Consider the following 23,418-nt stretch of genomic DNA (forward strand, 5'->3'; position numbering starts at 1 on the left):
ACTTGAGTCCCCAGTATTGTCTCCCTCTCTTGCCTGGAGATTTACCAGATCCTTGTCTCTCTGTTATGCTCCAGACTTTAGTCCTCTCCCCTCTCTTACTTAACAGGTCCCAACTGCAGGACCTCTCACCCCCAGGCTCACTCTAGGTGGGCAGCACTCTGTTCACTCTGCACTTCTGTCCAACTGAGAGCTGTTTTTGTGTTGGATGGTCACAGTGCCAAGTTACCACTGCTGGGGGTGCAGGGATTGGAAATCAGGTACCTGCTCAAATGGTGATCTGATCTGATAGCCACGCCCACCAAAAATAGCGAGGAAGGTTTTCCAAGATGCAGTTGATCTGCTTCCAGCACAGTCTTGTGAGTTGGGAGGACCTGGGCGATGGCCTTGTGCTGTGGATATATAGCGGCTGAGTGACCTTCGAGGGAGCAGAGCACAGTCTGGAGTTCTTCAGAGGTGCTAATAGGTAGTCCTGCTAAGCCACTTGTGAGCCATGGGTGAGTTAGACCTGCAAGCTTTGGGTCCGGAGTCCGGAGACTTACTCAAGCCCAGAGGCACTGATTTCTGTGGGGTGTCACAGTGCTAGTGATTTCTGTGAAAATCTGCTATATAGTGGTCCTCTCACACTCTCTGAGATGTTGTATTTCATTTAGGTGAGACCTTGTGGAGAAGCTGCCTTTCTGCTTTCTTAGTTTCATGCCACAGAGCAGCCAGAACCGGGACCTCCTCTATTCTGCTATCTTGGATCTCCTCCATGATAGTACATTTAGTATAGCAATAGTTTCCTTAAGAATTAGTCTCTGACAGAATAATCTGCCTTCACTGAGAAGGACAATTTTATCAATTTTTGAACAGTGCCAATACAGAGTATATGCCCTAAAAATAACAGTTTCTTGAATAACTGAACAATTAAATGAGAACCATCATTTTCCTACTTAAAGATAATTTTTCTCACTTAGGAAAGTTTGCCTAAAACATGCATTAGTCAAGGGTAGTGTCACATGCACAGGTGGCTAAATAGCCACTTGTGTGTTTATATACTGAGAGTTTTTACTAGCATGATTAATATTTTTATGTTCCAAATATTTCTGTATCTTAAAGGAATATGCTATATTTATTATTATATCATTTTATTAAATAGGTATGAAACTATTAAGGGTTATGCAAAATGATTTTGAAAAAAATGATATGGGTAGCTTTGACTCTCACCTTTTTAAGACAGTAAACATGTTTAGTTAATGTTCTGTATGAGAGCTTGTAAAATAACAATGAGAACTTATACATTATTCTGAAGGCTTTGATTTTATTCTTTAGAACATGTTGAACAAATGGCTATTATTTATATCTTAAAGAAGATAAAAGGCCAGGCATGTGGTACACACTTGTAATCCCAGTGGCTCAAGGAGGCTGAGCCAAGAGGATCACAAATTCAAAGCCAGTTTCACCAAATTAGCAAGGCCCTAAGCAACTCAGTGAGACCCTGTTCTAAATAATTTTTTTTTAAAGGCTGGGGATTCTAAATAAAATATTTTTTTTTTAAAGGCTGAAGTGAGGCAGAACATCAAGGCCATCAGGATACAGCAGAGGGAAAATGCTTGGTTCACAACAAACAGAAAACAGAGTAGAGGCTTCACTCACCAGGGCAAAACATAAATCCACAAAGACACATCCTTTGTGAACTACTTCCTCCAGCTACAATCTAACTGCCTACAGTTACCACCCAACTAACCCATTTGAGTAGATTAATCTACTGATCATTTCTTCTCTAAACCTGCTTTCACTATCTTACATATAAGCTTTTGGGGAACGCCTCATTTTTAAACCATAACAGGTACTAAATCACATGCATATTACTCAGTGGTTAAGTGTCCCTGAGCCACTACTGGGTTCAATTCCCAGTACAGGGGGAAAAAAAACAATGATGATAAAAAGAGGCACAGAGAGATAAAATAACTTTTATAACATCACACAGCCAATGGTAAATGGAGTCAGAAATCAAATTCTTAGAATTTAAGTTACATTCTAGGAATATATCCAATTTTTAGTATTTGCTATATCTGTCGAAGTTCTTAAATATTTAATGCACTTGATATCACAGCTGGTTCATGTTACCTTCACATGATGAGTACTTATGACCTGGCCTATTACCTTTTTGATTTTGGGGGTCAGTAAGTTAGGCAGAATAATATGCCCTCCACTATGGCCCTAATCCATGATACCTGTCAGTATGTTAACTTACATGACATAAGGTTCTTTTCATATATGACTTAAGTTAAGGACTTTGAGGTGGAATCTTCTGTATGATCAATTAGTCCCAAACTCATCACATGAAACCTTAAAAGCAGAGAGATATTCTTCTTAATTTGCAGTCAGTTAGAGGGAGAATTTACTACAGAAGAAAGACCAGAATAGTATGACCAAGAGAGGCAATGAATACTTCCTCAGGGATTCCATAAGGAACAGCCCTATTGTTCCCTTGATAGTAGGCAATGAGTGCTATATATGATTTCTGGTCTCCCAAACTATAAGATAATAAATTAGTATTTTTTTTCAAGTCTCTATCTTCATGGCAATGTGCTGCAGCAAAAATGGCAAACAAGTACAGTCACTAATATAGTGCCATTTGACATCAGAGAAAGAAATATTTCAGTCTTATATTTTCTGTCATTTCTATTTCTCTCTCCAGACACATACACACCTGTGCACAAACACATCGATTCTTTATGATTATTCTTTGGTCTTATCTATCTAGCATGCTTTTGGTACTGTGTCAGTGAGCTTTTGCAAGAGTGTTTTATAATGACATGATTTGAAGAAGATGGCTTAAATCCCACATAGTTTGTAGCACTTGTGCAAAAAGCAGAACAATATTCAAATTGCCATGGGGCTTAGTATTCTGGGCTGTCCTGCCTCTCTACTTCTGTTACATGGTTTCTGCTTTCTCCAAATTGCTGATCCTGACTCTGCTTTGATTCATAGATATTTTGATTCTTGGTTCTGATACTTCCACCTGGGAATGACTAGCTTTGTTGCTTTTATTCCTATGTGATTCTGGTGGTTTGAAGCACTCATACCATTCTCCCTACCCAAGATGCATAAATTACTGAAAATAAATTTTGGGTACTACATCAGTGAGCTTTTCATTGTTGTGACCAAAAGACCTAACAAAAAAAAAAGTTACAGGAGGAAAGTCTATTTTGGCTCATGGTTTCAGAGGTCATTCCATTGTTGGCTAACCACATAGCTCTGGGCCTGAGGTGAGGCAGAAAATGAAGTCCATCAAGATATGGCAGAGAGAACATGCTTGGTTCACAACAATCAGGAAACAGCGTGGAGGCTTCACTCACCAGGAAAAAACATAAACCCACAAAGACACATCCCTTTTGAACTACTTCCTCCAGCCACAATCTAACTGCCTAAAGTTACCACCCAGCTAACCCATTTGAGTGGATTAATTCACTGATATGGTTACAACTCTCCCACTCATTTCCCCTCTAAACCTGCTTTCATTATCTCACATATAAGCTTTTGGGGAGCTCCTCATTTACAAACCATAACAGGTACTAAATCACATGCATATTATTTCTTATCTATCTAACATGATTTTGGTCTAAATTTTCTTCAAATTTCAGTAAAAGAAAAAGGTCACTAAATAGACATTATGATTTAGAAGATGAGTTCGTGAGGGAAGCAGTAATTCAGGTGGCACTTACAGTATAGTTCTTCTCAAAGAATTATAGGTCTCCTTTCTTCTCATATGTTCTTCCCCTTTTCATTTATTTCTTCATTTTTTGAGTTCTTATTTTTATATTCCTTCTCTTTTATTTTTAAACTTGTTCGACCCTTTCAAAATAACTTTAGCATTTCCTTATATTTTGTTCTCTTTGACCATAGGACTTACTCCTGAAAACTAAGAGCCCTCAGGTGCTATATTCACTGAGATCTTAATTATAGCACTAAACATAACACAACAACCAGATAAACCCTGAGTATTCAGTAGAAAGAAATTTATGTGTCATAATATTTTTTCATAATTGAATAAAATTCAATAATTAAATTTATAATTAAAAATCATCTCAGGAGAACTGAAATCAAATCCCAGTTAGGGACATGAAATAATGAACAAATTTGTAAATGTGAGCAAGGTTCTTTCTATATAAAGGTTTGGCACATTTAGAATACAACTACTTAATAATTTGTAACACCTTTGTTATTTATTTTTAAGCATATGAATTATAGTCATGATTACGATAGATATAAGAACTGGTAGATGAACATGAAGCCATAAGAATAACTTCTTACATTTCTACCAAGAACTCATAAATTATAAGATAAAAATGAATGATTTGGACTATTAGTAAGGATTTTTAAAAAAGAGAAATACTTATTAAATTGTTCCTACACAGTTTTAAATAGCTTAACAATTTGAAAGCCCTTAGGGTCTCAGTGGTTTCCATAGCCAATTTTTATTTTCATTACATTGTGGAAAATGGCAAATGCTTTAGAAAATATGCAATACAAAGCTTATAAAAAACATCCCTTTTTATATTTGCATTTTAGCCGCTTTCAGAAGGAGTCTAATCAGAGTGGGAGTGGAACTTTGTTCTACTGACATGCCCTCCAAAATAGCACAGGCTCACAATAGGTGGCCCCAATGAGGTCCTTTTTATGGTGACAAAACTATTGCCATAAATGAAAGCTCATACAAACATGGGAAAAGCTATTTAAGAACTTCCACCATCAATGCCAGTTGTCAGGCTGCTGGAGACACTGGTTGAAATGATTTGTACCCATCACATTTATTTTTCCAATGGAGAATTATATATTTGACTTGTTGGAAAGGTTAGATACTAAAAATATGCTTTTAAAACAAAACCCCAGGAAGAGAAAAAAAAAAAAAAAAGAGTGGCAGCTGCTTATTTCTCTCTCTGTAACAAAATGTGACTTATAATGTAGCAATAAAAAAAAATCAGTGCAGAAAATGAAGCAATTTATAAAAACTACACTAAAAAACCCAAATCATAGATTATAATGTTCACTAGAATTTAATGAAACTGTCAGATACTTTGAAATATCAGCCAGGTAATTTTGGTATCTCATTGAATAAACTATGGAATCAAAATGGTGGTGGTTTATCATAGATGTTAGTGTTGCACAAATAGATACCTTGAACCTCTAGAATCTCTAGAGGTATCCTACATTGAGGTGCTGTGGCAATGGAGGGAATTGCCTTGTGATAAAGAAAAAAAATAGCTTATACAGATTTCTGTCAGTAACAATGAAAATTTATTGGGTAAAATTTTATTTAAAATGCTTTGCAGAAATTATTTTTAAAATTTAATCCTGGACTAAAATTTTGCCTTTAAATTAAACATAGATAATAAGCCCACACAAAACTGTTTTGCAGTGTCCAAATGACTTTAGCCTCCCTTGAGCCAAACTTATCCTTTTTCAGAAACTTCTACAGACCATCATATAATTTTCTTTCCGCAATCCTATTTTCTCTTTGATTTAATAGTCCCAATTCTCAACCAAATTGACTCCAGTCTTAAGATGCCATTTCTAAAGCTATGTTTTAAATCTTTTTTCGGCACCAAACTGATAAGATAGTCCCTAGCATTAGACTTCTCCTACAGACCTCAACTGTGTCAATGAGTGTGCTGCTGCCTATTCCTTGCTTGATTTTTCTCCACTAGATATCAGAATATGACAACGAATGAGAGTTAGAGAATGACTACTGTTCTATCAGTGAGTTCTATAACAAATAGTATTTTATGAGGTAAGTTCCAAAATAATTGTAATTTCTATTTATTTCAGAGTTAAAATAGCCAAAATCACCTCACCAATATGTGCACTAGTATGATAGATATTGTAGCTTAATCTAGGAGTTATAAAATGTAATAATTTAAAAATTATATGGTCTTAACTTTAGGTCAATTTTATATAGATAACGATATTTCCAAGAGTTCTGAAGGTCTGGCCATTTCATTTTCAAATGCATTCATAAACTATCAAAAAGCTGTGCTTCAGACCTTGTATAGATTTATACTTGTATGAATCCAACCTTGTGTGAATACTGATACTGTGGTTGAGAATTAGCACAAAGGCCATAAAGATGAGACCCTTTCAGATATGGAGAGGTCAGGTGTCAGACCCAGTAATGTTTCTGGGAGCCTGGATGAGGTTAATTCTTTTTAAAATATGACATCAAGGGATAGATAGAGCAAGAGGTGATCGGAGATGAGGCTGGACATGTAATGTAAGTAGTCATACACATTTGAAAATTCTAGACAGACAAGCACAAAAGTGGCCCCAAAGCACTGAAGAGACCAAGGGTACCAGGGGAGGAAAAATGACATGAGTTTGTTAGGAAGAGTGGGGAGCATTCTGGTGACAACTGAAATGCTGTGGCAGAGTATCAGGGACTTTTGATACAACAGTTTGACCTTGTTTTTGAGTAGAGCCCTGAGCCAATTTCAATAACTATTACTCTAGACATACTTAATTTTTCTCCATAGATTTCAGGTTGAATTAGCCTCCCAACCCTACATGTGAAGATTTCCAGGAGCAGCTCAGCTACTTTTTTTTTTCCTCCAAGGATCCAAAATGAGATCCCCATAACTGCCACCCATTGACCTATTCTTTTAAGGTTCATATAACTATAAAACAAATGTAATATTAATTGAGATATTTTTAGTAATTCAGCAGGGATCAAAACTTAAATCTTGGGATTTTTTTAGACCTCCTAATTTAAAATGTTAATAACCAAGGAAAATGGATTTTTTTTTCTTTTTGCTAGAAGTGCAGCCAGACAATAGACAGATAACTATTCTGAGTTTTCAAATGTTTTGTAGCATTTTCAATTTTCTCTAATAAAATAAAACTATTTTTAGAAGATAAAATAGCTGTTAGTATGCTTATTATTATCAATTCAAGACTTTTAATAGAGACAGGCACTTAGCCACATTTGTTCTAATGGCTGAGCCTTTGTTCTCAGTGACCTTCAAAAGTACATACAGTCAGGCTGTGACAGGAAAGAGCTAGCTGAAGGTTGTTTACTGTTTGAAGTCTACACATATTTTTGGAGCAGGAATGTAAAATATAGGGAAATACCATGCTACCTGTGGGAATAAAAACGTATTTCTCAAATTCAAACGAGTCAATTGGTATAAATTTGTTACAATTTTATTAAATTCAAAGAAAGAAGACAAAAAAGAAGCACATCTTTAAATAATCAGGAGGCAAAAGTCAAAATTGTTGCAATTTTTTATAAGAGTAGTTTTATTCAGATACAAAAAACAATTACTTATTACCAAATTTTCTTTGCTTGAAGATACAGACTCAGGGAAAGCTATAAAAAGGGCTGACTGAAAACAGCAAGACAAGCACAGTTGTGTTCTACCTGGGTGTGGGGGACACGCTTTGTTTTAGATTACAGCTCCAAGAATGGTCTTCATAGACAAATGTCAGGGTTTTCTGTATCCCAGGGAACCTGTGCCACACTCAGAGTGAGGTCAGACCTGTAGGTCTCATTGTGCTGCCCAAGCCTTTTATAAGTGGCTCTGATACAACAAGCTGTGGTAATCCTCCTTTTCCATGAGAAGCGGCTGCCTTTCCTCCGGAAGCTGCTTTCTCTTGGGATGGCACAGAAGACAGGTGAGCCCTGCTAGCAGGGCAGTAAGGACAGATCCTACCAGAGCTGCTCCAAGGAGCCACGGCCAGATCTGCCTGGCTTGTTCCAAATAGGGCGCAATGTAGTTTTGAAAAAAGCCTGGATCTGAAATAGAAACACATCTTAATGTATAATGTATTTGTTATTGCTATCATTATCATCATCATTATCCTTAGATAATTCTTTGGAGTCAGACACTTGGGTTTGAGTGCCAGCTCTGTTACTAATTAGCTGGAAGAACTTAGAAAAGCTTCACCTAATACTCCTAAACCTCAATTTCTTCAACAGCAAAAAAGGAAAAGGAAACTCTCTTATTTAAAGTTTATGGGTAATCTGTAAAATATTCAGTGCCTCCTACAGACTGTGTATTCAGTGTTAGTTATTATTTTTTCAGGTTTCTGCTGATCTTACAAGAATTCTGATAATCAATGAAACACTGTTGTATCATTAACCATTTAATAATCCATTAAGTTAGTAAATTAAAATTATTTTACAAACATTGATTGTAATGCTGGCAAATGCTCATTAATCTCAGAACTCTCCCAAGAATTCTAGGACATTTGTATAATCTCAGTATACATAGAGATCACAGTTTTAAATCTTAAAACAACAGATTGTAATCAAAGGTATTTGTCAATGATTCTGAGCAAGACAAATCCTCTACTAGTCTGATCATTTGTATTGCTTTAAACCACACAAGGAAGGATCACAGGGGAGGGACAAAAGCCCTAGTAACTATTGCTCAAAAAAGCTTCCAAAATTATGTAGTTTAATAATCTAAAACCAAACTTCAGAAATAATGTACTCCCTGGGATCCCTTCCAGTTTTCTTGAATTGTTTCATAAAGTCAAAATCTAGCTCCTCAACTGCAATGAGTTTCTTAAAAGCATTTTTATATTTAGTTTAACAAGCCTTAAGTATCTAAAATGTTATGGGATTAGCATTTCCTCTATTATTGTACCTACTACAATCTATTCCAATTACTATGTACATCTCTATTTTCTCTATTAAACCAACTCCTTGGGGACCAATAGTAGGCTTTAACTACTGATGAGATCCTGATATCTGGTATGATGCATGAAAGACTAAAAAATTTACTGAATGATTGACTGTATTGGACCCAGATGAGAACTTGAAGGGATGTCCCAGGGTGGAAGCTGGGGAATGAGAAGAGATGAGCACAAAGAGTATTGTCCAAGGAAAAAATTATAAATTACCCATGGTTTATTATGTTAGGATGTTATATTTATAGTTGTTTTAAAATAATTTGGTACTAATGATGATATACATCCACAAAGCCAAAAAAAAAAAAGATGAAGTTTTAACTCTAAGTGAAAAGTAACCTAAGAAAGGAAATAATTACAGCATATTATTTGGTCAAACTCTGAACAATATTTAAGTAGTAAATATAATGATAATCCTACATACGGATTTGAACCAAAATCATGACAGTACTGTACTAAGAATATGGAGGAAATAAAAGCGGGTTTGGAGCTCTGAGTCCTGCATCCTGTGTGCTCATACCCAACAGAAACAGCAGATGTAGCACAGCATCCTCCAAACACACAGGCTCAGGCCCCTGGGTTGAAGAATAAGAACCAACTGGCAAGAAATCCTTAGCAACCAGAAAAGGAGCTACTCTGCTTTAGAGTCTTTAGGAGGATCCACAGCTGTGAGTTGGCAGGTAACCCAATTCTCATTCAAATGCATGGACCCAGAGAAGGCAATTTTTGATTCTAACCCCAAGCCACCAGCATGGAAACTCATGAACACACAATGGCAGTATACACCACAAAAGAGATTTAGAGGAGCACCCCACAAACACCAGTCACCAAGTCTGCTCAGCTACATGCCTACTGACCTGTTACCTGGGCACCCCAGAGAGGGCAACAGCATTACCTGCTTCTGCCTCAGATCCTTTCTACCCATGGCTTTCTTCTTTTTAACCTTGGTTCTATCTTTTCTTTACTCTTTATTTTTTCCCTTATTTTTCTCTTCTCCCTGTTTCATTTATTCCCTGTATAATGTAATTTTGCTATTTTTAATGATTATTTTATCAACCTATTTGAGAACATTACAATTTTATGCCCAGATTAGAGGAACTATAGAGAACATTTTCAACGATTTTCCCCCACTAAGATTTATTAACCAATAGAGAAAAATGGTAGGTCATATTTAGATGTAAGTCAAGTAGAATTTCAACTAATTTCTCAGCCCAGACCTTAAAAAGACAGAAAGGCTTGAGATAACATATACCAAGCCCTTAAACAAAACAAAACAAACAAACAAACAAAAAAAACTCAGGTGTCAATCAAGGCTACTGGGTCCAGCAAACTATTCCTTAAAATTGAATGTAAGAAAAAAACCTTCCAGGAGAAATTGAAGAATTCATGACACCAATCTAGCATGATAAAATACTCAGTTAAGTAAATATGCAGAAGAAATGAAAACTAAATATCAGAAACTAAGCATGTCAGCAGAAACCTGTAATTCAAGGAGCTCAGGAGGCTGAGGCAGGAGGATTGCAAGTTCAAGGCCAGCATTAGCATCATATGAGACCCTTAGCAACTTACCAAGATCCTGGATCAAATCTCTCTCTCTCTCTCTCTCTCTCTCTCTATATATATATATATATATATATATATATATATATATATATATATAATAAAAAGACTGGGATGTAGCTCAGTGGTAAGGTACCCCTGAGTTCAATCACTAGTAATAAATAAATAAATAAGTAAATATCAGAGTCAGCATATGAATGGATCTCGCCAGAAGAACAGTTAATTAAAGGAGAACCAAGTTTGAATTAAGCATAAGAATTAAACCAAAATAGCAGGAAATAAAAATTATCTCTCTCCTTTAACAGTAAAAAGACACTGCTTGGCAGAGAGGGTTAAAAACAAGATCCAACTATTTGTTGTTTACAAGAAAGAGAGATTTGTTTTGTATGTAACAATATTTGCAGACTGGAGGTGAAAGTAGGGAGAATGATAGACCATGCAAATTGAGAATTAAAGCAAGCAAGGGTACCTACCCTCACATAAGACAAAGTAGAAGTCAAGCCAAAGTTAACCAGAAGACATGAAGAAAGTCACTTCTTACTGGTTAAGCAAATCACCCAACAACAAAATGATATGCAATATTTATGTCTCTAATCCCCTAACACTAATGTACCTGCCCATGTAAAAAAAATCCAATTCCTCATAAAGGATGAAATAGATACCAAAACAATAATACTGGGTGATTTTAACATACTTTTCTCACTATTCAATAGGTCATTCAGGTAAAGTAAGGACTCTACAGAACTAAAATTATTAATCAAATAGACCTAAAAGATATCTAGCTAATATTTTATCCATTAAAAACCAAGTTCACTTTCTTCTCAGTGAGACATGCACTTTCTCTAAAATAGATCATATTTTAGGATACAAAGCAAGTATTGCCAAATACAAAAATGTAGAGATAATTCCTTGCATTCTATCATGTCATAATGGAATAAAATCAATGAGTTAAAAAACAAAAATAATTTTAATATCTGAAGATTAAATAATGTATTTGCATGGGGAATGGATCAGAAAAAAAATCAGTGGATAAATTTAAAAAACTAGAAACAAATGAGAGTATAAATACAACACATCAAAATCTCTGGGACAATCTGAAGGCAGCTTAAAAAGGAATGTTTATAAAGAACAACAACAACACCTCCAAACCAGAAAGATCACAAATAAGTAATATAATGTTACTCCTCAAAGCCCTAGAAAAAGAAGAACAAATCAGTAGGAGACAGGAAATAATTATGATCAAAGTCAAAATTAATGAAATTGAAAGTTAAAAAACAATACAAAGTATCAATGCAACAAAGAGTTTGTTCTTGGAAAAAAGAAAGAAGATTAATAAACCCTTACCCAACCTAAGAGAGAGAGAGAGAGAGAGAGAGAGAGAGAGAGAGAGAGAGACCCAAAACAACAAAATGAGAGATGATAAATTAGAAGTGTCATGACAAACACTTTTGAAATCTGGGATCATTAGAAACTATTTTGAAAATGTATACTCTAATAAACTAGAAAATCTATATGATATTGGCAAATTTCTAGGCACATATGACCTACCCAAATTGAACCATGAGGACACAGAAAAATAAAACAGACAAATATCAAGCAATGAGATTGAAAAAGCAATTTAAAGACTTCCAACAAAGAAAAGCTCAGAACTAGATGTATTCTCAGTTAAGTTCTATCAGGCCTAAAAAGAAGAACTAATGTGAACTTTCCTCAAATTATTTCATAAAATAGAAGTAGAGGGAACTAAATTTATTCAATGAAGCCAGTACCTCCCAATACCATAAAAAGACAAAGATACATCAAGGAAAGAAAACTTCATGCCAAAATACCTGATAAACATAGATGCAAAACTCCTTGATAAAATATTGGAAAATTGTCAAAAACACATCAAGAAGATCAAGTGGGTTTCATCCCAGGGATGTAAGGATGGTTCAACTTATACAAATCAGTAAATGTGATTCACTACTTAAATGGAATTAAGTACAAGGATCATAAAATCATCTCAATAGATACAGAAAAGCTTTCAATAAAATCTAGCAACCATTCATTTTTTAAAAGAACTGAAGCAACTAGGGATAGAAGGAACTTACTTAGTATTATACAGGCTGCATATAAAAACCCCAAAGCCAACATCATACAGAATAGAGAAAAACTGAAAGCATTTCCTTTAAAATCAGGAACAAGACAAGGATATCTACTCTTAGCACTCCTATTTAATACAGTTCTCAAAACTGTAGCCAGGGTACTTAGGCAAGGAAAAGAAATTAGAGGGTTACAAATAGAAAAAGAAGTTAAACTAGTATTGCTTATGAGAAGACCCCTAAATCTCTATTAGAAGACTTCTACAGCTGATAAACAAATTCAACAAAATAGCAGGTACAAGAACCACATAAATAAATCAATCTCTTTTCTATATTGCAATAATGGTTCTGCTAAGAAAGAAATCAGAAAAACTGTGTCATTTACAATACATTAATGGGAATGAATCCAACAACAACAACAACAAAAATGAAAGGCCTATACAAACAAAAACTACAGAAAACTGAAAAAAATAAATTAAAGAAGAACTTTGAAGATGGAAGTACGACTCATGGTCTTTGATAGGAAATATTAATATTGTTAAAGTGGTCATATTACCAAAAGCACCATACAGATTCAGTGCAATCCTATCAAAATATAAATGACATTTTACACAACACTAGAAAAAAAAACACAGTCCGCCAAATCATTTGGAAGGATATAAAAGACCAAGAATATTTAAAGCTGTTCTGAGTAAGAAGAGTGATGCTGGAAGCATCACAATATCTTATCTCAAATTACACTACAGTTATAAAAACAAAAACAGCATGGTATTTGCATCAAAGCAGATATAAAGATCAAAGGAACAGGATAGAAGACAGAGACAAATCCACAGAGATATGTCCATATGATATTAAAAGAAAAAAGTGCCAAAGCATATGTTGGAGAAAAGATAGCATTTTGAATGAATGGTACTGGAAAATGGGATATTTATATGTAGTAGAATGAATCTAGATTCCCTATCTCCCACCCTGTGCAAAAGACAGTTCAAAGGTGATCAAAGACATAGGGATTAGTCTAGAAATTCTGCAACTGCAAGAAGATAATATAGGTGCAACACTTCAACATAGTGGAGTTAGTGCCTGTGCCAATAAAAGCTGAAGAAATTAACCCAAAAATCAATAAGTGTGATGACATCAAATTAATAGCTTCTGTACAGCAAAGAACACAATTAAGAGTGTGAAGAGAGAGCCTACAGAATGAAAGAAGATCTTTGACAGTTACTCCTCTGATAAGTGATTACCATCCACAAAATATAAAGAACTTAAAAAACAAAACAAAACAAAACCCCAATGTTATGGTTTGGAGGTGAGATGTTCCCCAAAAGCTTATGTGTGAGACAATGCAAGAAGTTTTGGAGGAGAAATTATTGGGTTATGATAGCCTTCACCCAAACAATGAATTAATCCCTGATGGGATTAACTGAGTGGTAACTGGAGGCAGGTGGGATGTGGCTGGAGGAAGTAATTTATTGAGGGTGTGGCTTTGGGGTATATATTTAGAGAGTGGATTGTCTCTCTCTGCTTCCTGATCACCATGTGAGCCACTTCCCTCTGCCACACTTTTCCACTATATTGTTCAGACTCACCTTGAGACCTCAGGCATGGACCTGGCTGTCTATGGATTGAGACCTCTGAAACCATAAGCCTCCAAATAAACTTTTCCTCCTCTATCATTGTTCTGGTTAGATCTTTTAGTCAGAGCAGCAAAAAAGCTGACCAAAACACCCAAATAATTCATCCAATAAACAGGTAAAAGAACTAAACAGATATTTCTCAAAACAAGAAAAGCAAATAGCTAACAGTTATATGAAAAAATGTTCAACATCCCCACCAATCAGGGAAAGGCAAATCAAAATCTCATTGAAATTTCATCTCACTCCACTTAAAATGGCATAGGCTTATGTGTGAATTTTGTATAGCTTTATTAACTATAACCATAATTCACTAATGAAACCACAAAAAATTAAAAAGTAGTTTATAAGAGAGCTAAAATAGGCCTGGGGTTGTGGCTCAGTGGTACAGCACTTTCTTCACATGTGTGAAGCACTGGTTTAATCCTCAGCACCACATAAAAATAAATAAATTAAATTAAGTTATTGTGTCCATCTACAACTATTTTTTTTTAAAAAAGAGAGCTATTCATCTATCAATGAGCAAATATACTGTCTTCTCAGCAGCACATGGCTACTTCTCTAAAATAGACCATATCTTACATCACAAAGCAACTCTTAGTAAATGCAAAAAAGCAAAGATAATACTCCGCCTTCTACCAGACCACAATGAAATGAAATCAGAAATCAATGATAAAATAAAAAATAGAAGCTACTGTAACAAATGGAGATTAAATAATACACAATTGAATGATAAATGGAGAGTAGAAGAAATCAAGGATGAAATAAAAAATTCTTAGCAGTAAATGAGAACACTGATAACACATATCAAAATCTCTGGGACATTATGAAGGCAGTACTAACAGGAAAGTTTATGGCATTGAGTGTATGTATTCATTAAAAGACTAAAAAAATCAAAAAAATAAATGACTTACGATTATATCTCAAAGCCCTAGGAAAAGAGGAACAAATAAATACCAAAAGCAGTAGAAGACAGGGAATAATTAAAAATAAAAGCTGAAATTAATGAAATTGAAACAAAAGAGACAATTGAAAAATTGACAAAACAAAAAATTGGTTCTTTGAAAAAATAAATAAAATTGATAAACCTCTGGCCATGCTAACAAAGATAAAAAGAGAGAAAATTCAAATTACTAAAATATAAGATGAAGAAGGAAATATCACAATAGACACATCTGAAATACAGAAGATAATTAGAAACTATTTTGGAAATGAATACTCTAATAAAATAGAAAATATCAAAACATTAACAAATTTCTAGAGACATATAACCTACCCAAACTAAATGAGGAGGTCATACATGATATAAATAGATCAATTCCAAGTAATAACATAGAAAATGCCATCAAAAGCCTACCAACCAAGAAAAGCCCAGGACCAGATGGATTCTCAGCCAAGTTCTAAAAGACTTTCAAAGAAGAATTAACACCAATACTACTCAAAGTATTCTATGAAATAGAAAAGGAGGGAACTCTTCCAAATGCATTCCATGAGGCTAATATCATCCTGATACCTAAACCAGACAAAGACCCATAAAGGAAAGAAAACTTCAGACCAATATCTCTGATGAACATAGATGCAAAACTTCTCAATAAAATTCTGGCAAATCACATACAAAAACATTAAAAAGATAGTGCACTGTGATCAAGTGGGATTCATCCCAGAGATGCAGGGTTGGTTCAACATACGGAAATCAATAAATATAATACATATTATTAATAGACTTAAAAACAAGAATTCTATGATCATCTCAGTAGATGCAGAAAAAGCATTTGACAAAATACAGCACACCATCATGTTCAAAATACTAGAAAAACTAGGGATAGTAGGAACATACTTCAACAAACTCTATATATGCTAAACCCAAGGTCAGTATAATTCTAAGTGGAGAAAAAATGAAAGCATTCCCACTAAAAACTGGAACAGACAAAATGTCCTCTATTACCACTTCTATTCTACATCATCCTTGAAACTCTAGCCAGAGCAATTAGACAAAAGAAAGAAATTAAAGGATACAAATAGGTAAAGAAGAACTCAAACTATCACTATTTACTGATAACATGATTATATATCTAAAAGATCCAAAATATTCCACTAGAAAACTTCTAGAACTAATAAATGAATACAGCAAAGTAGCAGTATATAAAATCAACACCCATACAATCAAATGCATTCTTATACATCAGCAAAGAATCCACTGAAAGAGAATTTAGAAAAACTACTCCATTCACAATGGCCTCAAAAAACAAACAAACAAACAAACAAAACCCTGGAAATCAATCTATCAAAAGAGGTGAAAGACCTCTACGATGAAAACTATAGAACACTAAAGAAAGAAATTGAAAAAAAAAAAAACCTCAGAAGATGGAAAGGTCTCCCATGCTCCTGGATAGGTAGAATTAATATTGTCAAAATGGCCATACTACTAAAAGCATTCTACAGATTTAATGCAATTCCTATTAAAATCTCAATGACATTCTTCATAGAATTAGAAAGAGCAATAATGAAATTTATTTGTGAAATAAGATACCCAGAATAGCTTAAAGCAATCCTTAGCAAGAAAAGTGAAGCAGGAGGCATCACCACAGTAGACCTTAAACTATACTACAGAGCTATACTAATAAAACAACATGGTATTGGCAACAAAATAGACTTGTAGACCAATGGTACAGAATAGAGGACTCAGAGACATAAATATGGTTATGTTAGATGAGACAAATGGCCAAAAACATTCACTGGAGAAAAGATAGTCTATTCAATAAATGGTGCTGGCAAAACTGGAAATCCATTTGTAGTAAAATGATATTAAACTTCTATCTCTCACTCTGCACAAAAATAAACTCAAAGTAGATCAAAGACTTAAGGCACTAGAACAGAGATCCTGAACCTAATAGAAGAAAAAATAGGCCAAAATCTTCACGATGTTGGCCTAGGATCTGACTTCCTTAACAAGACTTCTAAAATGCAAGAAGTAAAATCAAGAATTAATAAATGGGATGTATTCAAATTGAAAAGCTCTTTCTCAGCAGAGTAAACGATTAATGAAATGAGGAGAGTGCCTACAGATTGGGAGAGAATCTTTACCAAATCCACCTCCAATAAAACATAAATCTCTAGGATATATAAAGAACTCAAAAAACTTAACACACAAAAAAAATAATAACCCAATCAATAAATAGGCCAAGGAACTGAACAGATACTTCACAGAAGAAGAAATACAGTTGATCAACAAATACATGAAAAAGTGTTCAACATCTGTAGCAATTAGAGAAATGCAAATCAAAAGTACTCTAAGATTTTATCTCACTCCTGTCAGAATGGCAATCATCAAGAATACAGGCAACAATAAATGTTGATGAGGATGTGGTGAAAAGGGTATACTCATACATTGCTGATGGGACTGTAAATTGGTGCAATCACTTTGGAAAGCAGTATGGAGATTCCTCAGAAAATTGGGAATGAAACCACCATTTAACCTAGCTATTCCACTCCTTGGTTTATACCGAAAGGAATTAAAATCAGCATACTATAGTGATGCAGCCACATCAATGTTTATAGCAGGTCAATTCACAATACCTAGACTATGGAACTAACCTAGGTGTTCCTCAATAGATGAATAAACAAAGAAAATATTTTATATATATTCAATGAAATATTACTCAGTTTTAAAGAAGAATGAAATTATGGCATTTGCTAGTAAATGGTTAGAGTTGGAGAATATCATGCCAAGCGAAATAAGCCAATCCAACAAAACCAAAGGCCTAATGTTTTCTTTAATATGCATATGCTAACTCACAATAAGGTGGGGGGCACTAGGAAAGAATAGTGTTACCTTAGATTAGGTAGAGGGAAATGATGGGAGGGAAAAAGGGGGGATATGGGGATAGGAAAGATAGTAGAATGAAACAGACCTTATTACTGTATGCATATATGTGACTGCATAACCAATATGATTCTGTAACATGTACACTCAGAAAAATGAGAAATTATATTCCATCTATGTATGATATATCAAAGTGCATAAATGCATTCTACTGTTATGTATAACTAATTAAAACAAACAAAACCGAAAAACAAAAAGAGAGCTAAAACAATTGAGATACACTTCATGAATTGAGTTAGTAATATTTGCCCATTATTTTGCAATATCAATGTAAATTATAGAATAAATAGTTAAAATACTACAGTAGTTGATTGAGAAGGGGACTGTGCATACGAAGTAGGCCATTTTGTTGTAAGATTTGAAGAACTCTTTGGCTTCTGAAATAATGTGGATATATTATTTGCAAAATGAAATTAAGTAAAGCATATGCTTACTTTATGTACATAAACATGTGGGAAAAGTACAAAAGAGAGCAAATGAGACTAAAATAAGTACAACACTTTATTAACCTGATCAGTAGTAGTCTTATGGGTGATTTTTATTTTGTGTTTGTTTTCCTTTTAAATTTCCCAAAATATAAATGATGTATTCTGCTTAGACGATTTGGAAACATATTACTAGAATGTACATTTTCAAAAATAATAGTACCTAAAGTAACTAATAGATGATATTATTATATGTTCAGTACATTTATGATCATGTAAGGTATATTAAAATAAATATGGTACTGTTGGATAAAGACTACATAAATTAAAAGTCCTTGAATATAAAACTTAGACTAAATAAGTATAATGGAAAATAGATCTTATTTTTGCTCTCAATTATAAACATATAGTAGTTTAGAGAGATATTTAAAATTTATGTAAATATAGTTATAGAATTTATTTAGGAAACTGTACGATTTAAGTAAATGAAAAAGTCTTTACTCAATATCTGCTCAATAAGAGTAGATAGTCTATGAAACAGCAGTTCTTTATAGAACATGTTCTATAATGTCTGTAGAAGATATATAGAATGTACACTGAAGACAGTCAATATCCATTTAGTGATAATGTAAGAAGAGATTGCATCCTGAATTCTTCTTGCAGAGAGTTATAGCTTTATAATTCAAGTCTCAAGTAAAAGTAATACATGTAACTTTTGGACTGTTTCTTTAAAAAGGGAAGATATGTCTTTACTCTTTTTCCTTTTCCTTTTTTCTTAGCTGGAATGTAGACAGAATGTTGATGAGCCATTACAGACCATGGGTAAACTGGTCCAGGGTAAACTCCAGGCCTTGTAGAATTATCAGAAGTATCTCTGGTCTCTAATATGATAAAGTTGATGTTCAACATACCAACACTACCATTGAAGCTAATCAATAAACTGAAATATTTAACCCAGGGAATTTGAGCCTTCATCTTAGTATATCTGCTCCCCATCCTTCCTCTGCTGAAGAAGGAACTGTAACATTCTTTCATAACACCTTGCCTTGGCTTTAGTTAATTAGTCCTTGGTAGACTAGGGACTCAAGGGCAGCCACTCTGGATAATTACTCAGAATGTACTCTGCTGGAACTGAGAGTCAAATGAAGAACTGAGGACTACCACACTTCCCTGAGTGGAGGACAAGATGAAGCCAACACACAAGAGCCAACACAAACTGGGGAAAAAAAATACCCAGGTTTCAGGGCTCTCAGCTTCTATGTTTCTGTTGTTTTTCAGTATTTATTGTATTTCTACCTGTTCCATAACTTTAAGAGCCCTCCCTTCTTTGGATTTTATAAAACAATAAATTCTATTTTATTTAATTTTGTTCCTACGGAGAGTCTATCATTTGCACTTCAAAAGTTCTAACTATTTTGAAAAGTTAATTATCTGCCCACTAAAATAAGACATAAGTAACTTAGAGTATTATGGAATTACACATACATGTAAACTTAATATATAATAAAATTATATCCACTAAATTAGGAAAAAGAAATATTTATAAATTATCATGAAAAGAATGGGTAGCAACAATAAGATTCAAAGTGAGAGTCTCACTGTTTGTCATAAAGGTGGTAATATTCAGGACTATTAAGGCAGGATTGTTCTCTAATCAGGAAATAATTGTGCAAATTTGGACAGTACAGTTCCAGTACTTTTGGTATTTATAAATAATATTTTTATGTCTGTCCTTCTGTTCTTTAGCTTCTCTTATTTTTTATCTATGCCAATTCATTCTAAGTGGTCTCAGTTTTTACTCACAAAAGGAGTGACTTCAAAACAATCTCTTTATTTCTCAATGTCTTCAAACTAAATTCTGACTTTTGGCTCTTGGCTACCTGCTTTTGAACATCAACAGTGAACATTTTTGTTCTTTCTTTTCTTTTTATTTCCACATTTTTAGTTGGTACATTATAGTTATATATAATAAGGCATTTGTTGTCACATTATTTGTACATGCACACAATATAACAATATGATTTGGCCAATTTTATTCTTTCTTAATGTCATATTTTTCTTTGATTTTTACCTACTTAAAGTTCCATTATTCCTGTCACACATACTCTTTGGAATAATTGTATAGTCCTGTCTAGTTTCTTTCTCTATTTCAAAAGTGCATTTTAATGCCCATTTGTTCACTCAACAAAGACCCAAGGGAGTTGAAGACCCATTACTCTAACAAATCAGGAGTCTGCAGCTTCAATGATTAAAATAAGCAATGTATATGCAGCCTTTGGTACAAGGCCTACCACATAAAAAGCAATATGTAGCTGTTATTTTTTTTCTTGTTATTCCCAAACTATTTCAACCATAGTTTAGCTGCACCAGCTTCCAACATGTTTTTCTCTCTCCAACCTGCTTCAATTGCTAACTTAGCTCAGATCTCTCTTCTAGATTCTCAGACTTTTCTTCCTGTGTCACTTGGCACATTTACCCATGCATTATAATTATTTATATGTATGTCTTACTTTTCAGGCTTTTCACAGGCTTTAGAGAACAAGAATTATGTCTTGCTTCATCTTTCATTCTCCTATCCATTCCTTCATTTATTCAAAATGCAAATATTCAGTGAGACACACTAGATGCCAGGTGGTGATCCAGGCACTGAGAGTGCCAAAGAAATAAGACAGAGCACGTAGCCTGAAGAGAATGATCAGTGGAAAAGCAAATTATTTCAGGAATAATGAAGTTATAAGCAAATTATGTACAAGATAGAGTGGGATCATGGGGCAGAGATCTCCTACATCTACCAAGTCAACTCATCCGAGAAGACTGTCCCTCTGAATAGAAGCAGAAGTTGGAATTGAGTGTGTGGTGCTGATGGCAAAATAGAAGAGCAGACAGTAGGTGGGAACATAGCCATGTTGGACTAATCCACGAATAATAGAGATTCAAATTCCTTTTGTAGAGTGAGACATTGCCCTTATTGTGAACAAAGTCTACTCCTCTTGTTTTTGAAATCAAATTTCCATGTCTTTTTCGATACGTGGAAGAAGGAAGCTCTTAACAAATGGTACTAAATTGAGGACATAACCTTTCATTGCTGAAGCTTTTTGGTCTCATTTTTTAATCAATTATATATGCAATAAAATGACCTGCTAACAATTTTTAAAAGCATCACCAAATCTAATTATAAAAGAAAATGTTTGACAAATGCCAGATATTAGCTGCCTTTTTAGAGAAAACACTTACATAATTATAAACATGAAGACCTAAATGATGAATAATGACCCAAACTCAATTATATCAAGACTTTTAAAGGAGTTTTTAAATAGCTTAAACTTTAGGAAAGAATAGAGATACATTTTAAAGTCTTTGAAAGTACAACAGAAACAATAATATAGAATGGTTCATAAAATAGAAATAAACAATTGCTTTTGCTTATTTTAAAGTCAAATTTTTTTGAAAGGAATAACTGTAAATTCACAGCTATATGGAAAGCAAATAAATAATCTGAAATTATTTTTTTATTTTAATTTAATTAGAATAAATACCTTCCAGCCTCTAACGTGAGTCTTAGAGCTTCCTCCCTCCTCACTGACAAAATCCAATGATTTATTGCCTTTGCAATATAAGGTAACCATTTGGACAGTAGGGAAGAATGACTGAGGTCCATTATAGACAGACATAGAGGACAATTATAGGGGTTAAAGGGAACAGACTCCTCCACAGGACAATAGAACATAAGTTTTAGATTTTACATTTGCCACTTACTATTTTTATAATTCAGAAATAGTAATTTCATATTCTGATTCCCAAATTGCTTTTATATAAAATAGATTTAAAATAAGTACTACACAGCTTCTTAAAAATTAGCTGGAATGCACACAGTAGTACCCCAGGGCTATAATTCCAGCAACTGGAGAGACAGAAGAATAGGATCACCAGCTCAGCAATTTAGTGAGACTCTCCCTAAAAATAAAAATTAGAACAAAAGTAAAAAGATGTGGGGGGATGTTGTTCAGTGGTAGAACACCCCTGGTTTCCATTATCCAGTGGTGGGAGGGGATTAAGATTAGCTGAGATTACAAATTATGTCCTGACATGTCTCTCATTAGGATCTGAGGACCAGTCATCTCTTTTGAGTGTCAGGGCAATATATCCCCTATACCCTGAGATATATTTATCCTTTCTTTATTCCACTGCTACAATCCAAACTACTGTTTTCTCCCCTATGGACTTTTATGATAACATTTTCATCAGCCACTCTGCCCATGCTTTTCCAATGGTTACAAAACTTTGTATATACTGCAACAATAAAACTCTTTTTTAAAACTCAATTTTGATCATGATGTGCCGGAATTCTTCAATGGCTTCTATTATCCTAACATCAAAGCAAAAATCAATAATTAAGGTCCCTTCTTTGAATGAGTTAATTCTACATATAATATTGATGTTTTCTGAAATATCACTTCATTGACACCTGAGGATAGGAACACCTCTAAATAAATGAGTCATTTAGGCAATAATTGTTTAAGATCTTTTTCTTCCATTATAAGCTGTGTGAAGACTGATACTATATTATTTACCACTGTATACATAAAACATAAGACAAAGTCTTGTTCAAAGTAGCAATTCAATAAATGTATATAAAAAAATAAAGAAACTTCTAAGGTTACCTTAAAAAAAAACTGGCATGATAGAATACTTGAAAGATGTTTTTGAATACATTTCTAGACCTGGACATTTAGAAGAGTGACATTTTTATAGCAAGCTTCATTTATAATTAAGGAGTGAAATCATTCATGGTAACCATCACTTCCACTCAAATTGATTCATTGATTTTACTCCACATCACATTTTTTTTTTTACTTAGAAGAGAGAGTATTGCAAGGTAATTTTAATCTTGCAGGGCTTATACCTGAGGTGGAATGGGAACAGATTCACAGAGAAGCTACACAGGACTGTGTATAAAATGATTTCATATCTGTGAGTTTGACAAGTGGAGAAACAGAATCAGAATTTAGATAGAGACGACAGAATGTTCAAAAGGATGAATCCATGAAAAGGTATGCCATGTTCTGGAAATAGAAATGGGGATGAAATTGTAAAATATTAAATTGTGGTGAAACTTTGAAGAATAGTTACAATATAGTTCTTTTTTAATGTACTGGTTTGGTTAT

The 23,418-nt window shown here is 34.0% G+C and overlaps 1 protein-coding gene across 1 annotated transcript in view; it reads right to left on the reverse strand.

Moving 5' to 3' along the window:
* Nucleotides 1-7,547: 7,547 nt before the first annotated feature.
* TYR (tyrosinase) overlaps nt 7,548-23,418 on the reverse strand; it is a gene marked incomplete at both ends in the record, with an annotated part of 114,944 nt that continues 99,073 nt past the window's right edge. The window contains one exon of the mRNA XM_081282250.1: nt 7,548-7,774. Coding sequence (XP_081138376.1) covers nt 7,548-7,774 — 227 coding nt within the window. The remainder of the gene's footprint in view (nt 7,775-23,418) is intronic.

The sequence above is a fragment of the Spermophilus citellus genome, assembly GCF_964194105.1.
Source record: "Spermophilus citellus genome assembly, chromosome: 2".
Taxonomy (NCBI): domain Eukaryota; kingdom Metazoa; phylum Chordata; class Mammalia; order Rodentia; family Sciuridae; genus Spermophilus; species Spermophilus citellus.